Consider the following 19,429-nt stretch of genomic DNA (forward strand, 5'->3'; position numbering starts at 1 on the left):
CAGGTTTAGAAACAAGGCGCTTTATTGGGAGAAAAGGGTTAAGACCATTGAGACAGAAGCCTTCCCCCCACCCCCAGTGATCAGACAGCAGCCCCGCCTGCCGAATGACCCCAACCTGGCCAACCTCCCCACGAGGTAGCTCAGTGTTGGGCAAGTCTGTCCCCAGCACCACAATGAGTCCATGGTAGATCCAGGCATGGCACCCAGGAGTCCTGACCTCAGACCCCTCCTCTAACCACTCGACTCCCCTCCCCACCCAGAGCTGGGGAGAAAACCCAGGAGTCCTGGCTCCGAGCCCCGTGCTCTACCCACCCACCCGTTCACACACTTCTCCCCCATATTGCTGGCAGTAGGTGCTGCCACCGAGCCAGGCTGTGGGGCGATTCCCTTCCACCCAAGCTCGGTTTCTCCCTGGGGCAGACAGCTGGCCAAGCCGTGGGCAGCGTGGGGCTCAGGCTGTGTGCGCTGTGGGCCCAGGCCTGACGCTCACCAGGGGCTCAGGCTGTGAGCAGGGGCCTCGTGGCCCATTCCCAGCCCTGCTCGTCCCTCTTGCGTGAGCACTGCTCCCTATCAGCCATGCAGAAGCGGGAGGACCTGAGGACGTGCGCCTATCCCAGGGAGCATTGGGCCATCAAGCTGAGGTTGGGGGGAGGGGATCCCTTGTCTGCAATGTGTCCTTGGGCCATCCCCCCAAGGTCAGAGCTCAGCCCGCTCTGGCTCCTTCTGCACCCCCTCTGTCCCTGCCACGCCCGCCTCCGGCTGCATGTTGGCATAGGCCACCTCCCGCGCCAGCTGCTCCAGGGACGGGCGCCCCAGCACCAGGTTCCTGAGCGAAATCCAGGTCATCAGGAAGCTGTGAGGGGAAGAGAAAGAGCAAGGGCTGGAGATGCGCCCAGAGGGGCATCTGCAGGGGTGTTCAGCTCAGAGGGGGGGTGGTTCATGTTGCTGGGGTAGAGGGAGTAGGGAAGGGCTGGCAGCTAGGGTGTCATGGCTTGTGCGAAGGGGGCCTGGCCCGTGGCTGGGAGGAGATGGGTGCAGTGGTGGGGGCCGATCACGTGATGGGGGGGCGGGGGCAGGGTACAGCGGTGAGGTGCTGGCCCTTGACTGTGAGGAGGTGGGTGCAGTGGCAGAACTGTGGCCGGGGAGGTCCAGTGGGGGGGAGGTTCGGCAGCGGGGCACTGGCGGTGGGGGGCTGGCACGTCGAGGGGGGGCGGTACGGGGGCGGGGGGAGGTTCGGGGGGGCGGTACGGCAGTGGGGGGGAGGATCGGCGGTGGGGGACTGGCACGTGGTGGGGGCGGTACGGCGGCGGGGGGAGGTTCGGGGGGGTGGTACGGCAGTGGGGGGGAGGTTCGGCGGTGGGGGGCTGGCACGTCGAGGGGGGGCGGTACGGCGGCAGGGGGGAGGTTCGGCGGCGGGGGGCTGGCACGTGGGGGGGGGAGGTTCGGCGGGGGGCTGGCACGTGGGGGGGGCAGTACCGCGGGGGAGGAGGTTCGGCGGTGGGGGACTGGCACGTGGGGGGGGCAGTACGGCGGGGGGGAGGTTCGGCGGTGGGGGGCTGGCACGTGGGGGGGCAGTACGGCAGCGGGGGGGGAGGTTCGGCGGTGGAGGGCTGGCGCGTGGGGGGGGCAGTACGGCAGGGGGGGCGATAGGGCGGCGGGGGGGGGCTGGCACGTGGGGGGGGGCAGTACGGCGGGGGGGCGGTAGGGGGGCCGGCGTGTGACCGGGCACTCACCTCCGGCGGAACAGGAAGCACTTCCTGGCGGCGAAGCGCTGCAGCCGTGCCCCGAGCGTGGCGTTTCGCCGTCTCTGCAGCTCCTCCAGTCGCTGCTGGCGTCGCACGAATGCCTGGACGACGGGGTCCGGCTGCGGGGTGTCCCCCAGGGCGCCATCGAGGATGGGCTGCAGCTCTGGGGGCAGGGGCTCCGTCTCTGCACCAGGGGGCAGGCCTGAGATGGCGTCTCACCCCCAGGGGCCCATACGCCACAGGGAAGCGTCCCATGGCAGGAATACCGGCACCTCCTGCCTGCCTGGCAGGGACACAGCCACTGGCAGGCAGCGCGAGGGATCTCCACCCGCTACGCCCCCCAGCAGGGCTCCAGGGGATCTGGGCCAAGGGGGAGTGCCGGCCCCAGCGGCCAGGAGCCAGGTGCCCCCAGCTAGCAGGGCCCCAGAAACTCACCGCTGCCGTTCTGCACCTTGTCCCGCAGCTCCTGCAGCTCGGTCAGGTTCCGCTCCAGGGCCACGTCCGTGGTGTTGACGTAAACGTACATGTAGCAGGAGGGCTCTGGCGACACCGTGTGCACCTTGTGGTACTCGCCTGGGGGCAGCTGGGACACGGGGGGGCGGGGTCAGCAAGTGGCAGCAGGCCAAGTGGGCTGAGAACCAGCCAACTCTCTGCCCCCGCCCGGAGACATGCTGAGCCAGAACACAGCTCCCAGCTTGGGGGGAGGATCCCCTCCCCCAGATCTGAGGCCAGAACCCTCAGGCCCAGTTCCCGTGGCCCCCCCAGCGTATCTAGCAGACCTGGGCTCAGAACCAACCAGCCACCCTCCATGGCTCTCCTCCTGCCAGGCGGGGACACAGGCTGGGATCCACGTCCATCCCCTGAGCCCAGCCCTCACCTGCATCCTGTCCCCTTCCTGCAGCGTGTAGTTCCTCTGCTCCTTGACGATCTCTACCACGACCTCCCCCTTCAGCAACTGCAGGCTCGTGTTGCCCAGGTCCTCACTCACAAAGTTCTCCAGGTGCAGGCCTGGGAGGGTTGAAGGGGACATGAAGGATGGTGAGCACAGCCCCACTGGGACCCACCCCCATACCCGTGACCCACACTGGCAGCAGCTCCTCAGGAGAGGCTAACAGCCTCCTTCAGCCCCCCGGCAATGGAGCAGCTCCTTGAGGTCAAGCTGCAGTGGCTGAGGTTTGTGCTCTGAAGGTGCCGGGTTCCAGCCCTGCTGATGAGCCAGGAGGGTTGTTCTGTTAGTAACAGGAGCCCCCCAGGGAACGGGCTGCAGGCAGGTACCTGGGAAATCAGCGATGAAAACCACCTCAGTCTGGTTGTCCAGCGAGCTCTCGATATCCTGCAGCTTCGTCCTCCAGGGGGACAGGTCGACCAGCAGCGGCTTGAGCCACGGAGTGTGGCGGAAGGGAGACCACTCGGCCCGCACGATGTCCACCTGTGGGTCGAAGAGCCTGGCCGGCAAGCGGGACCCAGTGAGCATGCCAGGGGCTGGGCTGGCAGGATGCTCTGGTACCCAGCTCCCCGCCTGGTTTGTCTCCCCTGGGGCAGCAGGCAGCGCTGGCTGCCAGGCAGCAAACTGCAGCCGGCCCCGGGGTCATCGCAGGCCAGAAGGGGCATCAAGTCCCTGAAGTGCCAACTGCCAGTCTTGGTCTGTGATGGGACCCAGCACACCCTGTGCTGGGGCATGGCAATGCCAAAGCCTCCTGCCCCAATATACACACAGTCCTTCTGTGCAGTGCTACCCAGCAGTCCCTCCCTCTGCTCCGTCCTCGCCCTCATGGAGGACAGCCAAAGGCGGGCGTGGGGCTGGCTGGGTCCACGTGTGTGTGATGCTGAGCCAGCACAGGCAGGCAGGACCCCAGCAGCAGCTGTGTGCTGCCCAAGCTGTCCTGGGCCCCCTGGGCCCTCGCACTTGCCTCTGCTGGAAGCGGTCGTTGATGGAGACCCAGACGTCAAAGTAGATCTCAGGCTGCGAGACGTTGTAGTTGAGTAGCAGGTGGCTCAGGCAGGTGGCGTACTGCTTCAGCATGTCAGCATGGTCCTTCCAGCGCCGGCTCTGCGTGAACACCTGCCGGACACGTGTGAGCCCGGTGCCAGACACCCAGCTCTGGGGAGCCCCTGGGGCATCCCCCCCCCCCAAGTCCCGGGAGCCTGAGGGCACAGGGAGGGGCTCAAGAGATTTCCATCCCCACGAGCTTCTGCCTCTGAGCCGGCAGCCTTTCGGGGCTGAGTCAGCTCTGACCTCCCCGTGCCATGGGTTCAGAGGGAGGCCAGGCCTCTGTGTAAGGCACAGGGTTGTGGGTTAGGACTCCTGGGTCCCAGCTCTGCGGCTGACTCCCTGGGGGAGTTTGGGCGAGTCCCTTCCCTGCTCAGTGCCTCAGTTTCCCCACTTGTAACAGGGGCAGGGAAATTCAGTCATGTCTGCAAGGCTCAGGCAGACCAGCAGAGAAGGCAGATCATCTGCTGAGGGACAGAGTCATGCCTGAGCACAGGACTGGGAGAACCCCAGCAGAGACCCTCCCCCAGGCCTGAATCCCACATTTCACGCCATGGGAATTTAAACAAACCAATAACCCCCCCTTTTGACTCCCAGCCCCAGATACAGTTGCATCCCAGCCAGGTGGCTCCGGCTGGGACACAAGGGGAGGGAACCACACACCAATAAGCAGAGTTTGGGGAAGATGAGTCAGCAGGACTCCTGGGTTCTATCCAGGGCTTGGGGAAGGGACTGGAGTCTGGTGAGTTAGACTGGGGGGTGGGAGGCACTGGGAGCCATGACTCCTAGGTTCTAGCCCTGGCTCTGTAACAGATTTCCTCTGTGACCTTCAGTCAAAAACCTCCCCATGCCTCAGTTTCCCCATCCATATAACAGGGATGGCCTGGGCCCGCCTTTGCTTAGTGTCCTGAGACCCTCAGATAGGAGCCCCCATTGTCTATGCTAATTAATATTGTTAATGACCATTAATGTCCACCTTCTCTGGGGCACCAAACACAGCCAGCCACGGTGAGGGCGCTGGACACAGGTGGCCAGACTGATTGTCCAGTCCCCTTCGCTGCGCAGAGCCGGAACCTGAGACAGGGAGTGGCGGCAATAGAACCCAGGGGTCCTGGCTCCGCCCCAGAGCGCAGCAGGGTCACTTACCCCGGGGTTGAGGTAGCCCAGCTCCCCAGTCGCACCATCCCGGTAGGTGATCTTTACGTGCTGGTGGGAGCGGGAATGGACCATCATGTCCCACGAGTAGCCGTACAGCCCATTGGTCCAGTTGTTGTAGCCCTGGCGGGAAGCACGGGGGGATCGGGAGCCCGCTGGGGGGATGCATCGGGGATCCCCCCAACCCAGCATCCGATGGGGTTCAAGCCGCTCTCCCAGGGAGCTGCTTTGTGCTGTTTTGCCACCCCCTGCTGGGCAGTCGGGGATATGGCTGCTGTGGCGCATCTACCATGGGCACCCCACTGGGTCTGTGCAGCTCGCATGGGCCACTGGTCACCGGGCGGGGGGCCCAGCCATCGTGGCCACCCAGCTCCCAGGGGAAGTCACCCGGCTGGGGAGGGCGCAGGCTGACCTGCCACAAAGCATCAGCCAGGGCTACATGGGGGGGAAGCACAATCGCTGCCAGGCCAGGGGTCTTGGCTTGTCCCCCCGGCTGAGCGTGCCCCTGGAGGAGCAGCACCCCAGCACCCACTGCCCCTTCCCTGTGTGCTCCCAGCGCTGCCCTCCACTGGCCCCAGCTCTTCCTCTCCGGGGGCCCATCCCCTCCCCTCCCCACAGCAGTCCCCGGAGCCCTGGGCTGCGTGGGGGCTCCTACCCCCCGTCCCCTCCCCACAGCAGTCCCCGGAGCCCTGGGCTGCGTGGGGGCTCCTACCCCCCTCCCCTCCCCACAGCAGTCCCCGGAGCCCTGGGCTGCGTGGGGGCTCCTACCCCCCTCCCCTCCCCACAGCAGTCCCCGGAGCCCTGGGCTGCGTGGGGGCTCCTACCCCCCTCCCCTCCCCACAGCAGTCCCCGGAGCCCTGGGCTGCGTGGGGGCTCCTACCCCCGTCCCCTCCCCACAGCAGTCCCCGGAGCCCTGGGCTGCGTGGGGGCTCCTACCCCCCTCCCCTCCCCACAGCAGTCCCCGGAGCCCTGGGCTGCGTGGGGGCTCCTACCCCCCGTCCCCTCCCCACAGCAGTCCCCGGAGCCCTGGGCTGCGTGGGGGCTCCTACCCCCCTCCCCTCCCCACAGCAGTCCCCGGAGCCCTGGGCTGCGTGGGGGCTCCTACCCCCCTCCCCTCCCCACAGCAGTCCCCGGAGCCCTGGGCTGCGTGGGGGCTCCTACCCCCCTCCCCTCCCCACAGCAGTCCCCGGAGCCCTGGGCTGCGTGGGGGCTCCTACCCCCCGACCCCTCCCCACAGCAGTCCCCGGAGCCCTGGGCTGCGTGGGGGCTCCTACCCCCGTCCCCTCCCCACAGCAGTCCCCGGAGCCCTGGGCTGCGTGGGGGCTCCTACCCCCCGTCCCCTCCCCACAGCAGTCCCCGGAGCCCTGGGCTGCGTGGGGGCTCCTACCCCCCTCCCCTCCCCACAGCAGTCCCCGGAGCCCTGGGCTGCGTGGGGGCTCCTACCCCCCGTCCCCTCCCCACAGCAGTCCCCGGAGCCCTGGGCTGCGTGGGGGCTCCTACCCCCCTCCCCTCCCCACAGCAGTCCCCGGAGCCCTGGGCTGCGTGGGGGCTCCTACCCCCGTCCCCTCCCCACAGCAGTCCCCGGAGCCCTGGGCTGCGTGGGGGCTCCTACCCCCGTCCCCTCCCCACAGCAGTCCCCGGAGCCCTGGGCTGCGTGGGGGCTCCTACCCCCGTCCCCTCCCCACAGCAGTCCCCGGAGCCCTGGGCTGCGTGGGGGCTCCTACCCCCCTCCCCTCCCCACAGCAGTCCCCGGAGCCCTGGGCTGCGTGGGGGCTCCTACCCCCCTCCCCTCCCCACAGCAGTCCCCGGAGCCCTGGGCTGCGTGGGGGCTCCTACCCCCGTCCCCTCCCCACAGCAGTCCCCGGAGCCCTGGGCTGCGTGGGGGCTCCTACCCCCCTCCCCTCCCCACAGCAGTCCCCGGAGCCCTGGGCTGCGTGGGGGCTCCTACCCCCGTCCCCTCCCCACAGCAGTCCCCGGAGCCCTGGGCTGCGTGGGGGCTCCTACCCCCCGTCCCCTCCCCACAGCAGTCCCCGGAGCCCTGGGCTGCGTGGGGGCTCCTACCCCCGTCCCCTCCCCACAGCAGTCCCCGGAGCCCTGGGCTGCGTGGGGGCTCCTACCTGGGTGATGAAGTGGGAGTAGGGCAGGAAGAACTGCTCCAGCACGTACAGCACGGTGAAGAGGGCCCCCAGCTTCTGGCGCAGCCCTGGCCCTCGTTCCCCCCTGCCTCGGCCCTTGCGCTCAGGCCCCCCGTACACACATGCCTCGCTGGGCTGCGGCGGCTCCAAGGAGGGCAGGAGCCTTCGGAGGCAGGCCGGGAACCTGGCACCCAGGCGGCGCGGCCAGTCCGGGGAGCAGAACAAGGGGCTGGTGGCAAGCATGGTGTAGGAGAACATGCCTGTGGGGAGAACCGAGACGTCAGCCAGGGAACTCCCCTCCCCTCGGGCAAGGCCAGGGGCAACGGCTGGGCAGGGCACTTGGGCTGGACTGGAGGGGTTAGAGCAGGGAGTCAGGACTCCTGGGTTCTATCCCCAGGGCTGGGCGGGGGCGTCAAGTGAGTTAGAGCGCGGGGCTGGGACTCCTGGGTTCTCTCCCCAGTGCTGGGCGGGGGCGTCGAGTGAGTTAGAGCGCGGGGCTGGGACTCCTGGGTTCTCTCCCCAGTGCTGGGCGGGGGCGTCGAGTGAGTTAGAGCGCAGGACTGGGACTCCTGGGTTCTCTCCCCAGTGCTGGGGGGTGTTGAGTGAGTTAGAGGGTGGGGCTGGGGCCAGGACTCCTGGGTTCTCTCCCCAGTGCTGGGAGGGGAGGGGGGTCAAGTGGGTTAGAGCAGGGGGGACTGGGGCCAGGACTCCTGGGTTCTCTCCACAGTGCTGGGAGGGGGATGTGGGCATCAGGGGATGGAGAGCAGGACTCCTGGGTTCCATCCCCACACCAATGCTGAAGAGCTGTGAGTTCATGCAGTGGAAGTAGGAAACGAAGACGAGCGCCGCTGGGCGGGTGGCATCGAAGAACAGCAGGTAACCAGCCGTCAGGTCCAGCACCAGGCCCCCGCCATGCACCACCAGCAGGTTGGTCATCTCCTCTGACAGCACCAGCCTGGGGAGCACGCCGAAGGTGAGACCCACCCTCTGCCCCGACTAGGGAGCCTTCTCCCCTGCAGCCGCCCGCAGGTCGCCTGCCCCCCTCCTTGGACCGCCTGTGTTCTCCGCCCCATGGCAGCACCAAGCCCCGTATCCGAGCAGCCCCTGGGGATGCAGGGCTGGTCATGCCATAGCCCCTCGATGGCACTGACCAGTGGCAGCCGGGGGGCGATGGCTGCCCTGGCTGGGCTAGAGAGGGAAATACAGGCCCCAGCCCCCGCGCACACAGCACCAAACCCCCCAGCCCCCACCCCATCCTGAACTTCCACGGCCCCTTCCCTCTCCCTATGTCCCCTTCATTTTGTTACAGTCCCGGTCCCCAGCCCGGGTCTGCCTGGTCCCATTTAGATCCCAGCCCTGAGCCTTCAGGACCCCAGATCTCGGAGGTTGGGGCAGATTGTCCTGCGTTTGTACCGTTGGTGCAAAGACTTGGGGGGCATCTATCTCCCAACTCTCCCCACCACCATGGTCTGCCCAGCATGGCAGGGGTCCAGCATACAGGAGGGCCATGCCCGGCGACACAGGGGAGTCAGACATCAGTCCCATGTCACCCAGTGCCAGTAAGTGACCCCCTCCCGTCCAAAGCATGGGGCACAAAGCAAACCCAGAGGAGCCAGCCCGCCTCCCTTGATGTCAGATGGGGAACTTCTGGGCAGGGGCCTGTTTTGTTCGTGTGCGGGTGACTTGGTGTGAGCCCATGTGTTTCATGTGTGAGCTCCCAGCTCAGGCCGAGTCGTGGAAGGGGGGACGGAGGTCCCTGTGCAGACACTGGCCAAGCTGGGCGATCAGTGTTAGTGACTGGCCAACTGCTCCCAGTGCCAATGTCTGCCGTGGCAGCACCCCAGCGGGATGCTGAACCCCCGGGGCAGCCCCCGTCACCCCAACACTCACTTGAAGGGGTCAAAGAGCCAGTGGCGGGACAGCGACCCCATTGAGTAGCCTTCCACCCAGTCAGCATCCAGCTTCTTGATGCCCGCAATGAAGTAGACGATGAAGATCTAGGTGACACAAAGCTCCTGTGACGAATCCCAGCCAGCGCGGGGTCTGTCCAGTGCCTGGCCCCGGGGCCCCGCCACTCAGTGCCAGCCAGCACAAGGCAAAAAGCGACAACCGATGAGCGCCGGCCCTGGGAGCTCACAGAGAAGGGCCCCATTTACAGGTGAGGGGGATAATCTCTACCTGCACCTATGTTACCAGGGCCTCAGAGCACCTCAGTATTGTTATCCCTCCCCCACAGGTGGGGAAACTGAGGCAGAGAGGGGACGGGATGGGCCCAAGGTCACGGTGAGTCAACAGAAAAGGTGGGAAGCGAACCCAGGAGTCCTGGCTCCCAGCCTGCCCCGCTCTAACCCACTAGACCCCACTTCCCTCCCAGAGCTGAGGAGAGAACCCAGGAGTCCTGGCTCCCAGCCCCCCTACCCAAGCCATCCCCTCTCCCAATCCATCACAGAACACTGAGGTTTTGGGGGGTGAGTCCTGCTGCGCTCACCCTCCCAGGCAGTGACGTGCTCTGTGCGCTGCTGCCCCTAGTGGCCAGCCCCAGGGACTGCACCAGCATTCTCCGCCCCTTCAGCAGCAGGGCCGGCCCCCGGCTGTGACTCCAGATAAAAGGGGCCCATTTCCCCAGCACGGCCGCACCCCAGCAGGGGTCCTGACCGGCACCCAGGGCGGAGGGCATTGCTGGGAGTCACCTCCCAGCCGCCAGGACACAGCGACAGAGGGGCCGAGGCAGTGCTCCCCTGCAGGGCAGAGCGAGGCAGCGTGGGTGTGGGGAGGCTGACCCACACAGCACCCATGGACACCCCCTGCCCGTACCTGCATGCGTAACACTGTGTAGTTCCACAGGGGCACGTGGGCATTCCTCTTCCGTGGGTCCCTGAGCCCATCAATGGACCTGGGGGAAGGAGCCGCTCTGTCAGGGTGCGGCCGGCCCAGCGAGGGGGCTGCAGCCAGGGTGGTGAGCGGTGCAGCCACGGCTGCCCCACCGCGCGCCCCATGGTAGTTATGCCACGGCCTAGCTAGTGCAGGCTGGGCAGCGGCCCCCAGCTGGGCTACAGGGGAAGTGCTCCGGCCCCCTCCCCAGCTGCTCCCCACCCATGGCTCCAGGACTGCTCCCGGCAGCTCTGCCAGCCCTGCCTGGACTGTGCTATCCAGGGTCAGACTATCTGAGCACAGTGGTCCCGTCTGGCCCATGGATTTGGATCTGCTGCAGGTCAGGTGCCATTTCTAGGATAGGGAAGCAGAGTCCGTAAGTGCCTGGCGCAGACAGTGATGTAGAAGGGCCCAGGTGTCAGAGGAGCTTTGCAAAGGCTGGGGATGTAGGGCTGGGCTGGGTTTAATCGGGGAGCTGCGACCACACTTCCAAGGGGGGTAGGTTTATTTGTGTCAACGCGGCTTAGCCATGCGACTGGGCAATGCAAAGCAGATGCAGCTGATGCTCAGATTGCAAGGTTTCCCCTGGGCAGAATGGGGGGTTCAGGTATAAAGATTTGGGGCCCAATCCCTATTGAACCGTCATGCAGCTCCAGAAGAGGGGCACCAATGTGACCCTGGAAGGACACAGTGGTGCCTCGCCCTTGGGCTCTGCCCGGCCCTTAGCGTGCGGCTTGGCTCCCAGAAGCTGAGCCCCAGGCCTGCTCGCGACGTGTATTCGGCAGTAGCCTGGCAGATCTCCTACTGCTGTCGCACAGTCTGCGGCAGGAGGAACCTGGTTCGGTTTTGCAGGCGGCTGCTTTACCTCACCGCGCCATTGCCCACGAAGCGGATCATGGAGACTCTCACACGTGATAGAGCTACCAGAGTGAGGGCGTCTCGGCAGGGCTGCTGCACTGGGAAATGCAGCCTATGTCCCAGCCAGCCCGCACGCCGTGTGAACAGAAGGGCTCTGTGTGCCCACAGCCTGCACTGGGCGCTGTGCCAAGATGGAGCCCGTCTCATTCTCCAGGAGGGGAAAGAGCCTTTGGAACTTTGAAGGGCCCCCCACTTCAGGTACCAGGGCCCCTGGGGCCTTGCCACACCTCTGGCTGGAGGGACAGAGCCAGGCCGCCTGGCCCCCAACTCTGGGTCCCAGCCGGGTCCCAGCCAGGGCCCCCACGATCAGCAGCAGTGTCAGCACCCAGCAGGCAGGCAGGGTCCTGGGCGTGGCCAGGGGCCGAGTTGGGGATCCGAGGGGAGAAAGGGCCGAGTCCAAGCCAGTTTCAAGAGCGCCGACCCCCAGCCCGACCCTACCAGTAGCGGTTGGCGTCCATGAGGGTGAGCTGGAAGCCAAGGAGGCCGTAGAGGTAGGAGTGGTTGTTCCAGGCCGTCTTGTCCAACAAGAAGACGTACCAATAGGGCAGCATGAAGAGCAGGCAGCTCAGCCGGTAGCAGCAGCCCAGCATGATCCCCAGGGCACCTGGGACGAGCAGGAGGGATTCAGCAGGGGCCAGGGATCTCCCCTCCCTCCCCGGGGCTCCCCAGCCTGGACCCCATGCTGCCAGCACCATTCTGCTGGCCATGGCTCTGAGCCTAGCCCTGCAAGGGGCCTGGACCAGCCTGGGGGGCAGGATAGGGCAGAGGGCCAAAAGCTAGCAGAGCAATCCTGGCATGGCTGTGTCTGGGATGGTCCTGGCAAGCCCCCTGCCCCCAAATGGGGCGTGAGCCCCAATCTTAAACTGGTCAGGGCCCCTCAGACACTGCACCCCCCAATCTCCCCCGCCCAGCTTCCAGCCCTCTGATCTCCCCAATATTCCCAGCCCAGCCTGTGACCCACTGATCCGCCCCAACCTCCCCCAGTCCCCCCGATTCCCTCCAGCCCAGCCCGTGACCCTCTGATCCCTCAGTACCGCCCTGTGACGCTCTACACTTCGGGGAAACACCCTACACCCCCGTGTTCATCTTTGTAACATGACTGTGTGGGATCCAATGCAAAGTTTGTCATGTCGGGTGTCTTCGGAAGGCTCATGATGCCCTGAGCATGGTTGTTCTAGTCATGTGACAGTGATTGTTGCAGTAATGTTATAGTAAGGTTATAATTTCATGTATATAGTTACGTGGCTGAAAACGTGTCCTCATGGCTTAAAGCCAGCCCATGCAAAAACTCTCCAAGAGCAGAGAGGCAGTTCACACCTCATCAGGGCATGTATGGGACAAACCCAGCCCAGCCTCACAGGGACAAAGGACACTGGTTTAGGCAGCAACAAAAGGATCTATTAGACCCTCGAGTGAGTCACCCTCTTCCTCTGGGCAGTCTGGGACTGCGATGAGGTAATGCTTGCCTGACTCTGAAGTGGGGGGTGGGGGGGAAGCAAAGCCTGGAAGAAAGAAAGGACGTGATAAAAGGGTGAGATATTTTGCCCTGCTCCCTCTCTCCCACCTACAGCTACAGACACCACTACCAAGCGACTGAAGCGCTGATCAAAGGGGAGAGCCTGGCTGAAGACCAACCAGGCAGCCTGTGGTGAGAAGCACCTAAGTTTGTAAGGACACTGGAAGTGTTAAGATCAGCTTAGAATGCGTTTTGCTTTTATTTCATTTCACTAAATCTGACTTCTTGTGCTTTGACTTATAATCACTTAAATCTACCTTTATAGTTAATAAATCTCTTTCTTCAACCTGAAGCCGTGCGTTTGCTTTGCAGTGTGTCAGAGACTCCCCTTGGGAGAACAAGCCTGGTACATATAAATTTGTTTGTTAAATTGACAAACCTATATAAGCTTGCAGTGTCAGGCAGGCATAACTGGACACGGCAAGACGGAGGTTCCCAGGGTTGTGTCTGGGACTGGGGGTATTGGCTAGTGTCATTCGGTTGCAAGTAGCTGGGAGCAGCTTACATAGCAGAGGCTGAGCGTGATCAGCCCAGGAGTGGGGGTTCTCCCAGCAGAGCAGGGTGAGGCTGGCTCCCAGAGTCAAGGATTGGGGACCTAGCAGATCACCGGTCCGGATTACACCAGAGGGGAACATCACAGTGGCGCAGCGAGGAGGGTGTATGTGCAGCTTGTTACTCCAAGTGAAGTTCACACTTTAAGCACTGATATTTGTGATTTTAAGTGAGTCTGAAGTGCAGTGGCTAAGAACTGTCAGAAGGAGGTCACAGTTTGTTATTTTCTGTTTGCTTATTTCGGGAAAGGGAAATCGGGACAGAAAAGCAGGGAAATGAGTGAAAGCAGCGAAGCGATTGCGAAGGTTTTTAGTCTGTAGAAAAGAGCAGGAGCCCCAGAGATTATTGCAACTGCAAAAACTGGAGATAAAGGAAAAAGAAAGAGGCGGCCAGAGAGGCAGCTGCTCACAGAAGGGCCATGGAAGTAAAAGAGAGGGAGAGAAAACACCAGCTGGACCTGCTAGAGAAGCAGAACCAGGACCCCTGACTCCAACGACTCCTATCACTCCAAAAATCCACAGGTGGGAACACTTATGCCCTGCACACAGAGAGGACGATGATATGACTGAATATCTGACTACCTTCGAAGGCTGTGTGTAATACATGAAATCCCTGATGATAAGAGAGTTCCTACCCTGATTGCAAAATTAACTGGTAACGCTCGAAATGTATTCAGTGGAATGCCTATTGAAGATGCTTTAGACGATTGTACATTTAAAGATACTGTTTTGCGAAGTTTTCAGATCACCCCTGAAACATACAGAGTTAAATTTAGGAATCTTAAGGGGGATATTGGTATGGGGAATATGTAAACAAAATCAAAGATTTGTTGGGAAAATGGGTGAGGGGCAAGGAGGTGGCAAGTTTTGAGGGAATGTTGGATCTTGTTGCTCAAGAGCATTGCCTAAGCGTATGTAAGGCTGATGTAAAGCAGTGTCTACAGCAAGGGTGGGCAAACTTTTTGGCCTGAGGGCCACATTGGGTTTCTGAAATTGTATGGAGAGCCGGTTAGGGGAGGCTGTGCCTCCCCAAACAGCCAGGCATGGCCTGGCTTCCACCCCCTATCCGACCCCCCCTGCTTCTCGCCCCCCAGAGTTCCCGCCCAGGACTCCTGCCCCATCCAACCCTCCTGTTCCCTGACAGCCCCCCAGGGACCCCTGCCCCATCCAGCCCCTGCTCTCTGTCCCCTGTCCGCCCCCGGACCCCCCCTACTCCTAACTGCCCCCCACCACCCCATCCAACCTCCCCTCTCCTTCCGCACTGCCCTCCCTCGGACCCCTGCCCCCATTCAACCACCCTGTTCCCCAACCCCTATCCACACCCCCGAACTCCCCTGCCCTCTATCCAACCCCCCTGCTCCCTGCCCTCTTACAATGCTGCCTGGAGCACCGGTGGCTGGCGGCGCGGCTGCACCAGGACAGGCAGCCATGCTGCGCAGCACAGAGCACCGGGTCAGGCTGGGGTCCGCAGCTCACTGCCCCACGAGCTCGCAGCCCCACCACCCCGAGCATTGAGCAAGCAGTGCAGTGAGCTGAGGCTGCGTGGGAGGGGGAACAGCAGGGGAGGGGCCGGGGTCAAGCCTCCCATGCCAGGAGCTCAGGGGCTGGGCAGGAGGGTCCCACAGGCCAGATGTGGCCCGTGGGCTGTAGTTTGCCCACCTCTGGTCTATGGGACAAAGCTGTAAAGTCTGGAGGAGATGCCTTGTTTTGCTGATGCCTTTGAACAGACTCAGGCATCTACTGAGGGCAGGCCACAGAAAGAGGGTTTAAAACTGGAGGGAGGGAGGATCCCATTTTGCCCCTGGGAAGAGAGAAGGGGGCTGGGAGCCTAAACATTCCCTTACCCCAAAACAGTCCTCCACTGGTAACTCCTATCCCAAACCTCCTGTAAAAGCAGACGAGCCCAGAAGGTGCTATCGGTGTGATTCCACTGATCGCCTGAGGAATAAACGCCGTGTGCTGGGCGGAAGCAGGCAACCAATAGCTCCTGTTAGTTCTGCTGCCCTCAACACTGAAACCGATCATGTTGGTTTTGTGAGGTTAGCCTCTGCAGAACCAGATATGGAGCATGTAACGGCTGCCCAAATCGATGGCAGGGAACGCTTGGGGCAGAGGGATGCAGGGGCCCAGATCTCTCCGGTTAAGCAGGGTGTGGTCCCAAAGGCCAGTATGTTACCTGGCCAAATGGCAGAGATTGTGGGGGAGGGTGAAAGCAGATTCCTTGTGCCACTAGCTAAAATCCATGTGGTCTGGGAAGGTTTGGAAAGTGTTCTGACTGTGGGGGTAATAGAACACCTCCTAGTCGACCTGCTCCTGGGGAATGATTTTTTCCGTGTAGCTCAGGTTAAAGTATTTGCCTGCAGCAGGAGCAAGTGTTATGCTGGGACCCTCGAGGGAAAGGGGAAGGTCTCGGGAACTGCTGAGAGAATGGGAGGGAGTCTCCTTGATTCTTCAGCAGCAGGGGGAAGCCACATGGTTCCAGGCGGGAGGGTGGTTGAGACCAATCTCTGCACTGCAGCTGGAGGCAACAGCACCTCGGGAAGGGATGGGGGCGTGATGCCTGCCAGGGAGAGAACTGTCCAGGTTGTTAGCGGCCAGCAAATTTCAGCTGAACCAGAGACAGACCCAGCTCTAGGGAGCAGAGAGAAATGGGTCCCAGAGGAGAGCCCGGAGAAGGGGCAGGGAATCTCAGAAACCACTGAGGTGGGTGAGGATTCCTGTGACGCTGTAACACAGGGAAGCAGGGTGCTTCCAAGCATGGGAGGGGCTGAGACAAGCTCCTTTCCAGCAGAAGGCGACATGCCCTCAGGCGCAGGGGCAGGAGAGGGGTGGTCAGTGATTAAGGAAACTGTCCCAGTTGTTAGCTGGCAGGGTTCTGCAGCTGAACAAAAGATAGAACCCTTCCTAGGGAGCACAGAGAAATGTGTCTTGGGAGGGGGCCCAGAGGAGGAAACGGGGGAAGGAACAGTGGGGGTACAGGCATGTCTCCACCCTAGACACTTGGGGCAGGATGCCCAGGACACTAGCAGGATGGCTGGGTCAGGTTTTGAGAGGGATTTGTGTAACTGACCTCCCGGAGGGGAGCAGTCACACAGCTGACTTCCCAGGGACAGAGAAAGGGGTGGTGGAGGGCACCCCAATACAGGTTCCAGTTTTTCAGAATGCTATTCCTGATAACTGTTTGGAAAGTAACTGTGTCTCTTTACATCAAGATGCAGCTCCAACGCCTGTGACAGCAGAGGAGTTGGGACCAGGAAATTGCCAAGTGGTCGTCTGTCAGAATACAGATGATCTAACGCTCTTGGGGGGGGGGGTCCCCCAGGCAGGTGAGACACATGGAGCAGTTATGGAAAAGGTGCTGGGGAAAGGTGCATCTGATCAAAGGATAAACACACTTATCCCACAGAGCAGGGATCACAGCCCTCTCGGGGGCAGGGAAGGATTCAGTGCAGGGAGTTGGAATCACAGGGTAACCTGAAAAGGGAGCTGGATTTCCTACATATGTACAGCCCTGTGGTTGGGAGACCGCTCCCCAAAGGGCCAGCCAATGTGCAGGATCCCCCTGGACCCTTATCTTGCCAGACCCCGAGATATCAAAAAAGCCAGAAACATGATTAAATTAAGAGCCCACACAGAGCGAAACGCTGGAGGGAAGGAAAAGCCAGTGACTGATTGCATGGAAAAGAGTCAAAGGACACCATGGGTAATGAACAAACTAACCTCAAACTACACTAACTGAACAGAGGGCGTAGTATCATAAAGATATTTGTATACACCCATTTTGGTATTAATGTTAAGTTTTGGGGATAAGAATTTCGACACGGATGTGAAACCTTATGATAATGCTACTTTTCAATTAATACCTGTAAACAGGTTTAAAGCTTATCACAGCAGAGAAACCATAAAAAACCTGGTTTGCAGTGTGTGAATGGGGAAACTGAGGCACGCTGCCTCATGGCCTTAATGGCTGGATGCCAAGAGAATTATAACACAAACTGCCTTTGACCTAGTCAGTGACTAGCCCTCTTGCAGTAAACTAAGAGGGGAGGTGTGACGTTCTGTACCTCAGGGGAACACCCTACACCCCCATGGGGGGGAGGGATAGCTCAGTGGTTTGAGCATTGGCCTGCTAAACCCAGCGTGGTGAGTTCAATCCTTGAAGGGGCCACTTAGGGATCTGGGGCAAAAAGTGGGGATTGGTCCTGCTTTGAGCAGGGGATTGGACTCACTGACCTCCTGAGGTCCCTTCCCACCCTGATAGTTTATGATTCTAATCTTTGTAACATGATTGTGTGGGATCCAATGCAAAGTTTGTCATGTCGGGTGTCTTCGGAAGGCTCATGTTGCCCTGAGCATGGTTGTTCTAGTGATGTGACAGTGATTGTTACAATAATAAGAACAAGGAGTACTTGTGGCACCTTAGAGACTAACACATTTATTTGAGCATGAGCTTTCGTGGGCTACAGCCCACTTTGTCGGATGTGTACTCCTCATTCTTTCTGCGGATACAGACTAACATGGATACCACTATGAACCCTGTTACAGTCATGTTATAGTAAGGTTATAGGTTATAATTTCATGTATATAGTTATGTGGCTGAAAATGTATCCTCATGGCTTAAAGCCAGCCCATGCAAAAACTCTCCAGTTCACAGCCCCCCCAGCCCAGCCTCACAGGAACAATGGACGCTGGTTTAGGCAGCAACAAAAGAATCTGTTAGATGCTAGAGGGAGTCACCCCCTTCCTTTGGGCAGTTTGGGATTGTGATGAGGTAATGCTCGCCGGACTCGGGGAGGGGGGGGGGCACAAAGCCAGGAGGAAAGAAAGGACATGATAAAAAGGTGAGATATTTTGCCCTGCTCCCTCTCTCCCACCTACAGCTACAGACACCACCACCAAGCGACTGAAGCGCTGATCAAAGGGGAGAGCCTGGCTGAAGACCAACCAGGCAGCCTGTGGTGAGAAGCACCTAAGTTTGTAAGGACACTGGAAGTGTTAAGATCAGCTTAGAATGCGTTTTGCTTTTATTTCATTTGACCAAATCTGACTTCTTGTGCTTTGACTTATAATCACTTAAATCTACCTTTATAGTTAATAAATCTGTTTGTTGTTTCTACCTGAAGCAGTACGTTTGGTTTGCAGTGTGTCAGAGACTCCCCTTGAGAGAACAAGCTTGGTACATATCAATTTCTTTGTTAAATTGACAAACTCATATAAGCTGGCAGCATCCAGCGGGCACAACTGGACACTGCAAGACAGAGGTTTCCTAGGGTTGTGTCTGGGACCGGAGATATTGGCTAGTGTCATTCGGTTGCACAATCCAAGGAGCATCTTATGTGCCAGAGGCTGAGCGTGAGCAGCCCAGGAGTGGGGGTTCTCTCAGCAGAGCAGGATAAAGCTGTCTCCCAGACTCAAGGATTGGAGAGACCTAGCAGATCACTGGTCTAGACAGCACCAGAGGGGAACGTCACACCCCCAGATTCTCCAGTTCCTCCAGCCCCCGCCCAACCCTGGCCCCGTGCCCTCACCCAGCAGCATGACCGCGTAGAGCAGGTACATCCAGTCCAGCGGCAGGGGCTCCAGGAAGTTCACAAGTGGGAAGCGACAGACCTCCAGCCCATCCAGGTACTTGTGGTCCAGGTAGCTCAGGCCACGCTCCTGCGGGATGTCCAGGGCCATCAGCAACCCTTAGACACGGGCAGAGGCGGTGTCAGTCTTGGGGAGGGTCCCCCTGACCTCTGCTCAATCACTCATGTCCAGCCCAGAGCTAACTGGGCCCCTCAGGCTTGGCAAGCCCCAGAGGCAGAGCAGGGATTGCGGCCAGGAGCCCATGCAGTTGGGCACTGCCCTGCTGCCCACCCAGCCCAGTCCGGCCACAGGACCCCGGTGATGAGGCAGCCACACAGAAGCTGAGCCGGGAGCCACCCCCACCCCACCACACACCCACCTGACGACAAACACCTGCATGAGGATCCTCCACTCAAACCCAACCCCCGTGGCTCAGTGCAGTGACCTCCCTGTCACAGGCAGGGAAACTGAGCCACAGCAAGGGGATGGGACTTGCCCGGGGCACCCCCAGGAGCCCAGGCGTCCTGCCTCCCCACAAGGCTGATCTCACTGGCTGTTGCAGCGCAGCAGGGATCCTGCTGTCCCGCCCTGGGAGGAAGCCCCAGGTCTGGCCCAGAGAGCAGCTTGGAGATCCGGCCTCTGCAGGGAGCCTGCTAGTAACCCCGGGGTCCAGCACAGGCAGGGATCCAGTGGGGCCACTAAGGATCGGGAGAGACTGCCATAGGCAGCAGGAGCCATATCACGTGAACAGAGCACTTGAGAAAGGTGCCAGGGTGAGGTGAAACGGACTTGCCCAGGGTAAGACAGCAGGGCTGGGCAGCAAACCCAGGAGTCCTGGCTACCAACTCCCCCACCCCACTCTAACCCACTTCCCTCCCAGAGCTGGGGACAGGACCCAGGAGTCCTGGCTCCCAGCCCCCTCCCTAGCACCGTGCTGGGACAGTGGGTCAGCCCGGACTCTGAGAGGACAGCACCCCCAA

General features: G+C 61.3%; 2 protein-coding genes across 8 annotated transcripts in view; one reads left to right on the forward strand and one right to left on the reverse strand.

Annotated features, from left to right (window-relative positions):
- MAT2A (methionine adenosyltransferase 2A) overlaps positions 1–17,934 on the forward strand; it is a 34,056-nt gene extending 16,122 nt beyond the window's left edge. The window contains exons 9-10 of one of the 4 annotated variants that reach the window (XM_073325145.2): positions 12,385–12,462; positions 17,762–17,934. In XM_073325145.2, the coding sequence (XP_073181246.1) occupies positions 12,385–12,462; positions 17,762–17,843 (160 nt within the window). In that variant the 3' untranslated portion in view covers positions 17,844–17,934. Of the gene's footprint in view, positions 1–12,384; positions 12,463–13,403; positions 13,527–16,093; positions 16,110–17,761 lie in introns of those variants that run through there. The other 3 variants (XM_073325149.1, XM_073325146.2, XM_073325148.2) reach the window with 3 other exon arrangements.
- The window catches only part of GGCX (gamma-glutamyl carboxylase), a 27,662-nt gene continuing 8,233 nt past the window's right edge, over positions 1–19,429 (reverse strand). For 2 of the 4 annotated variants that reach the window (XM_073325143.2, XM_073325140.2), the window contains exons 3-15: positions 18,410–18,568; positions 11,253–11,418; positions 9,840–9,918; positions 8,916–9,022; positions 7,817–7,980; positions 7,008–7,285; positions 4,882–5,013; positions 3,656–3,807; positions 3,021–3,190; positions 2,623–2,753; positions 2,181–2,328; positions 1,734–1,929; positions 1–853 (exon numbers count right to left, since the gene is read on the reverse strand). In XM_073325143.2, coding sequence (XP_073181244.1) covers positions 697–853; positions 1,734–1,929; positions 2,181–2,328; positions 2,623–2,753; positions 3,021–3,190; positions 3,656–3,807; positions 4,882–5,013; positions 7,008–7,285; positions 7,817–7,980; positions 8,916–9,022; positions 9,840–9,918; positions 11,253–11,418; positions 18,410–18,568 — 2,039 coding nt within the window. In that variant the 3' untranslated portion in view covers positions 1–696. The remainder of the gene's footprint in view (positions 854–1,733; positions 1,930–2,180; positions 2,329–2,622; positions 2,754–3,020; positions 3,191–3,655; positions 3,808–4,881; positions 5,014–7,007; positions 7,286–7,816; positions 7,981–8,915; positions 9,023–9,839; positions 9,919–11,252; positions 11,419–18,409; positions 18,569–19,429) is intronic. The other 2 variants (XM_073325142.2, XM_073325141.2) reach the window with 1 other exon arrangement.

Source organism: Lepidochelys kempii, chromosome 26 (genome assembly GCF_965140285.1).
Source record: "Lepidochelys kempii isolate rLepKem1 chromosome 26, rLepKem1.hap1, whole genome shotgun sequence".
NCBI classification, from domain to species: domain Eukaryota; kingdom Metazoa; phylum Chordata; order Testudines; family Cheloniidae; genus Lepidochelys; species Lepidochelys kempii.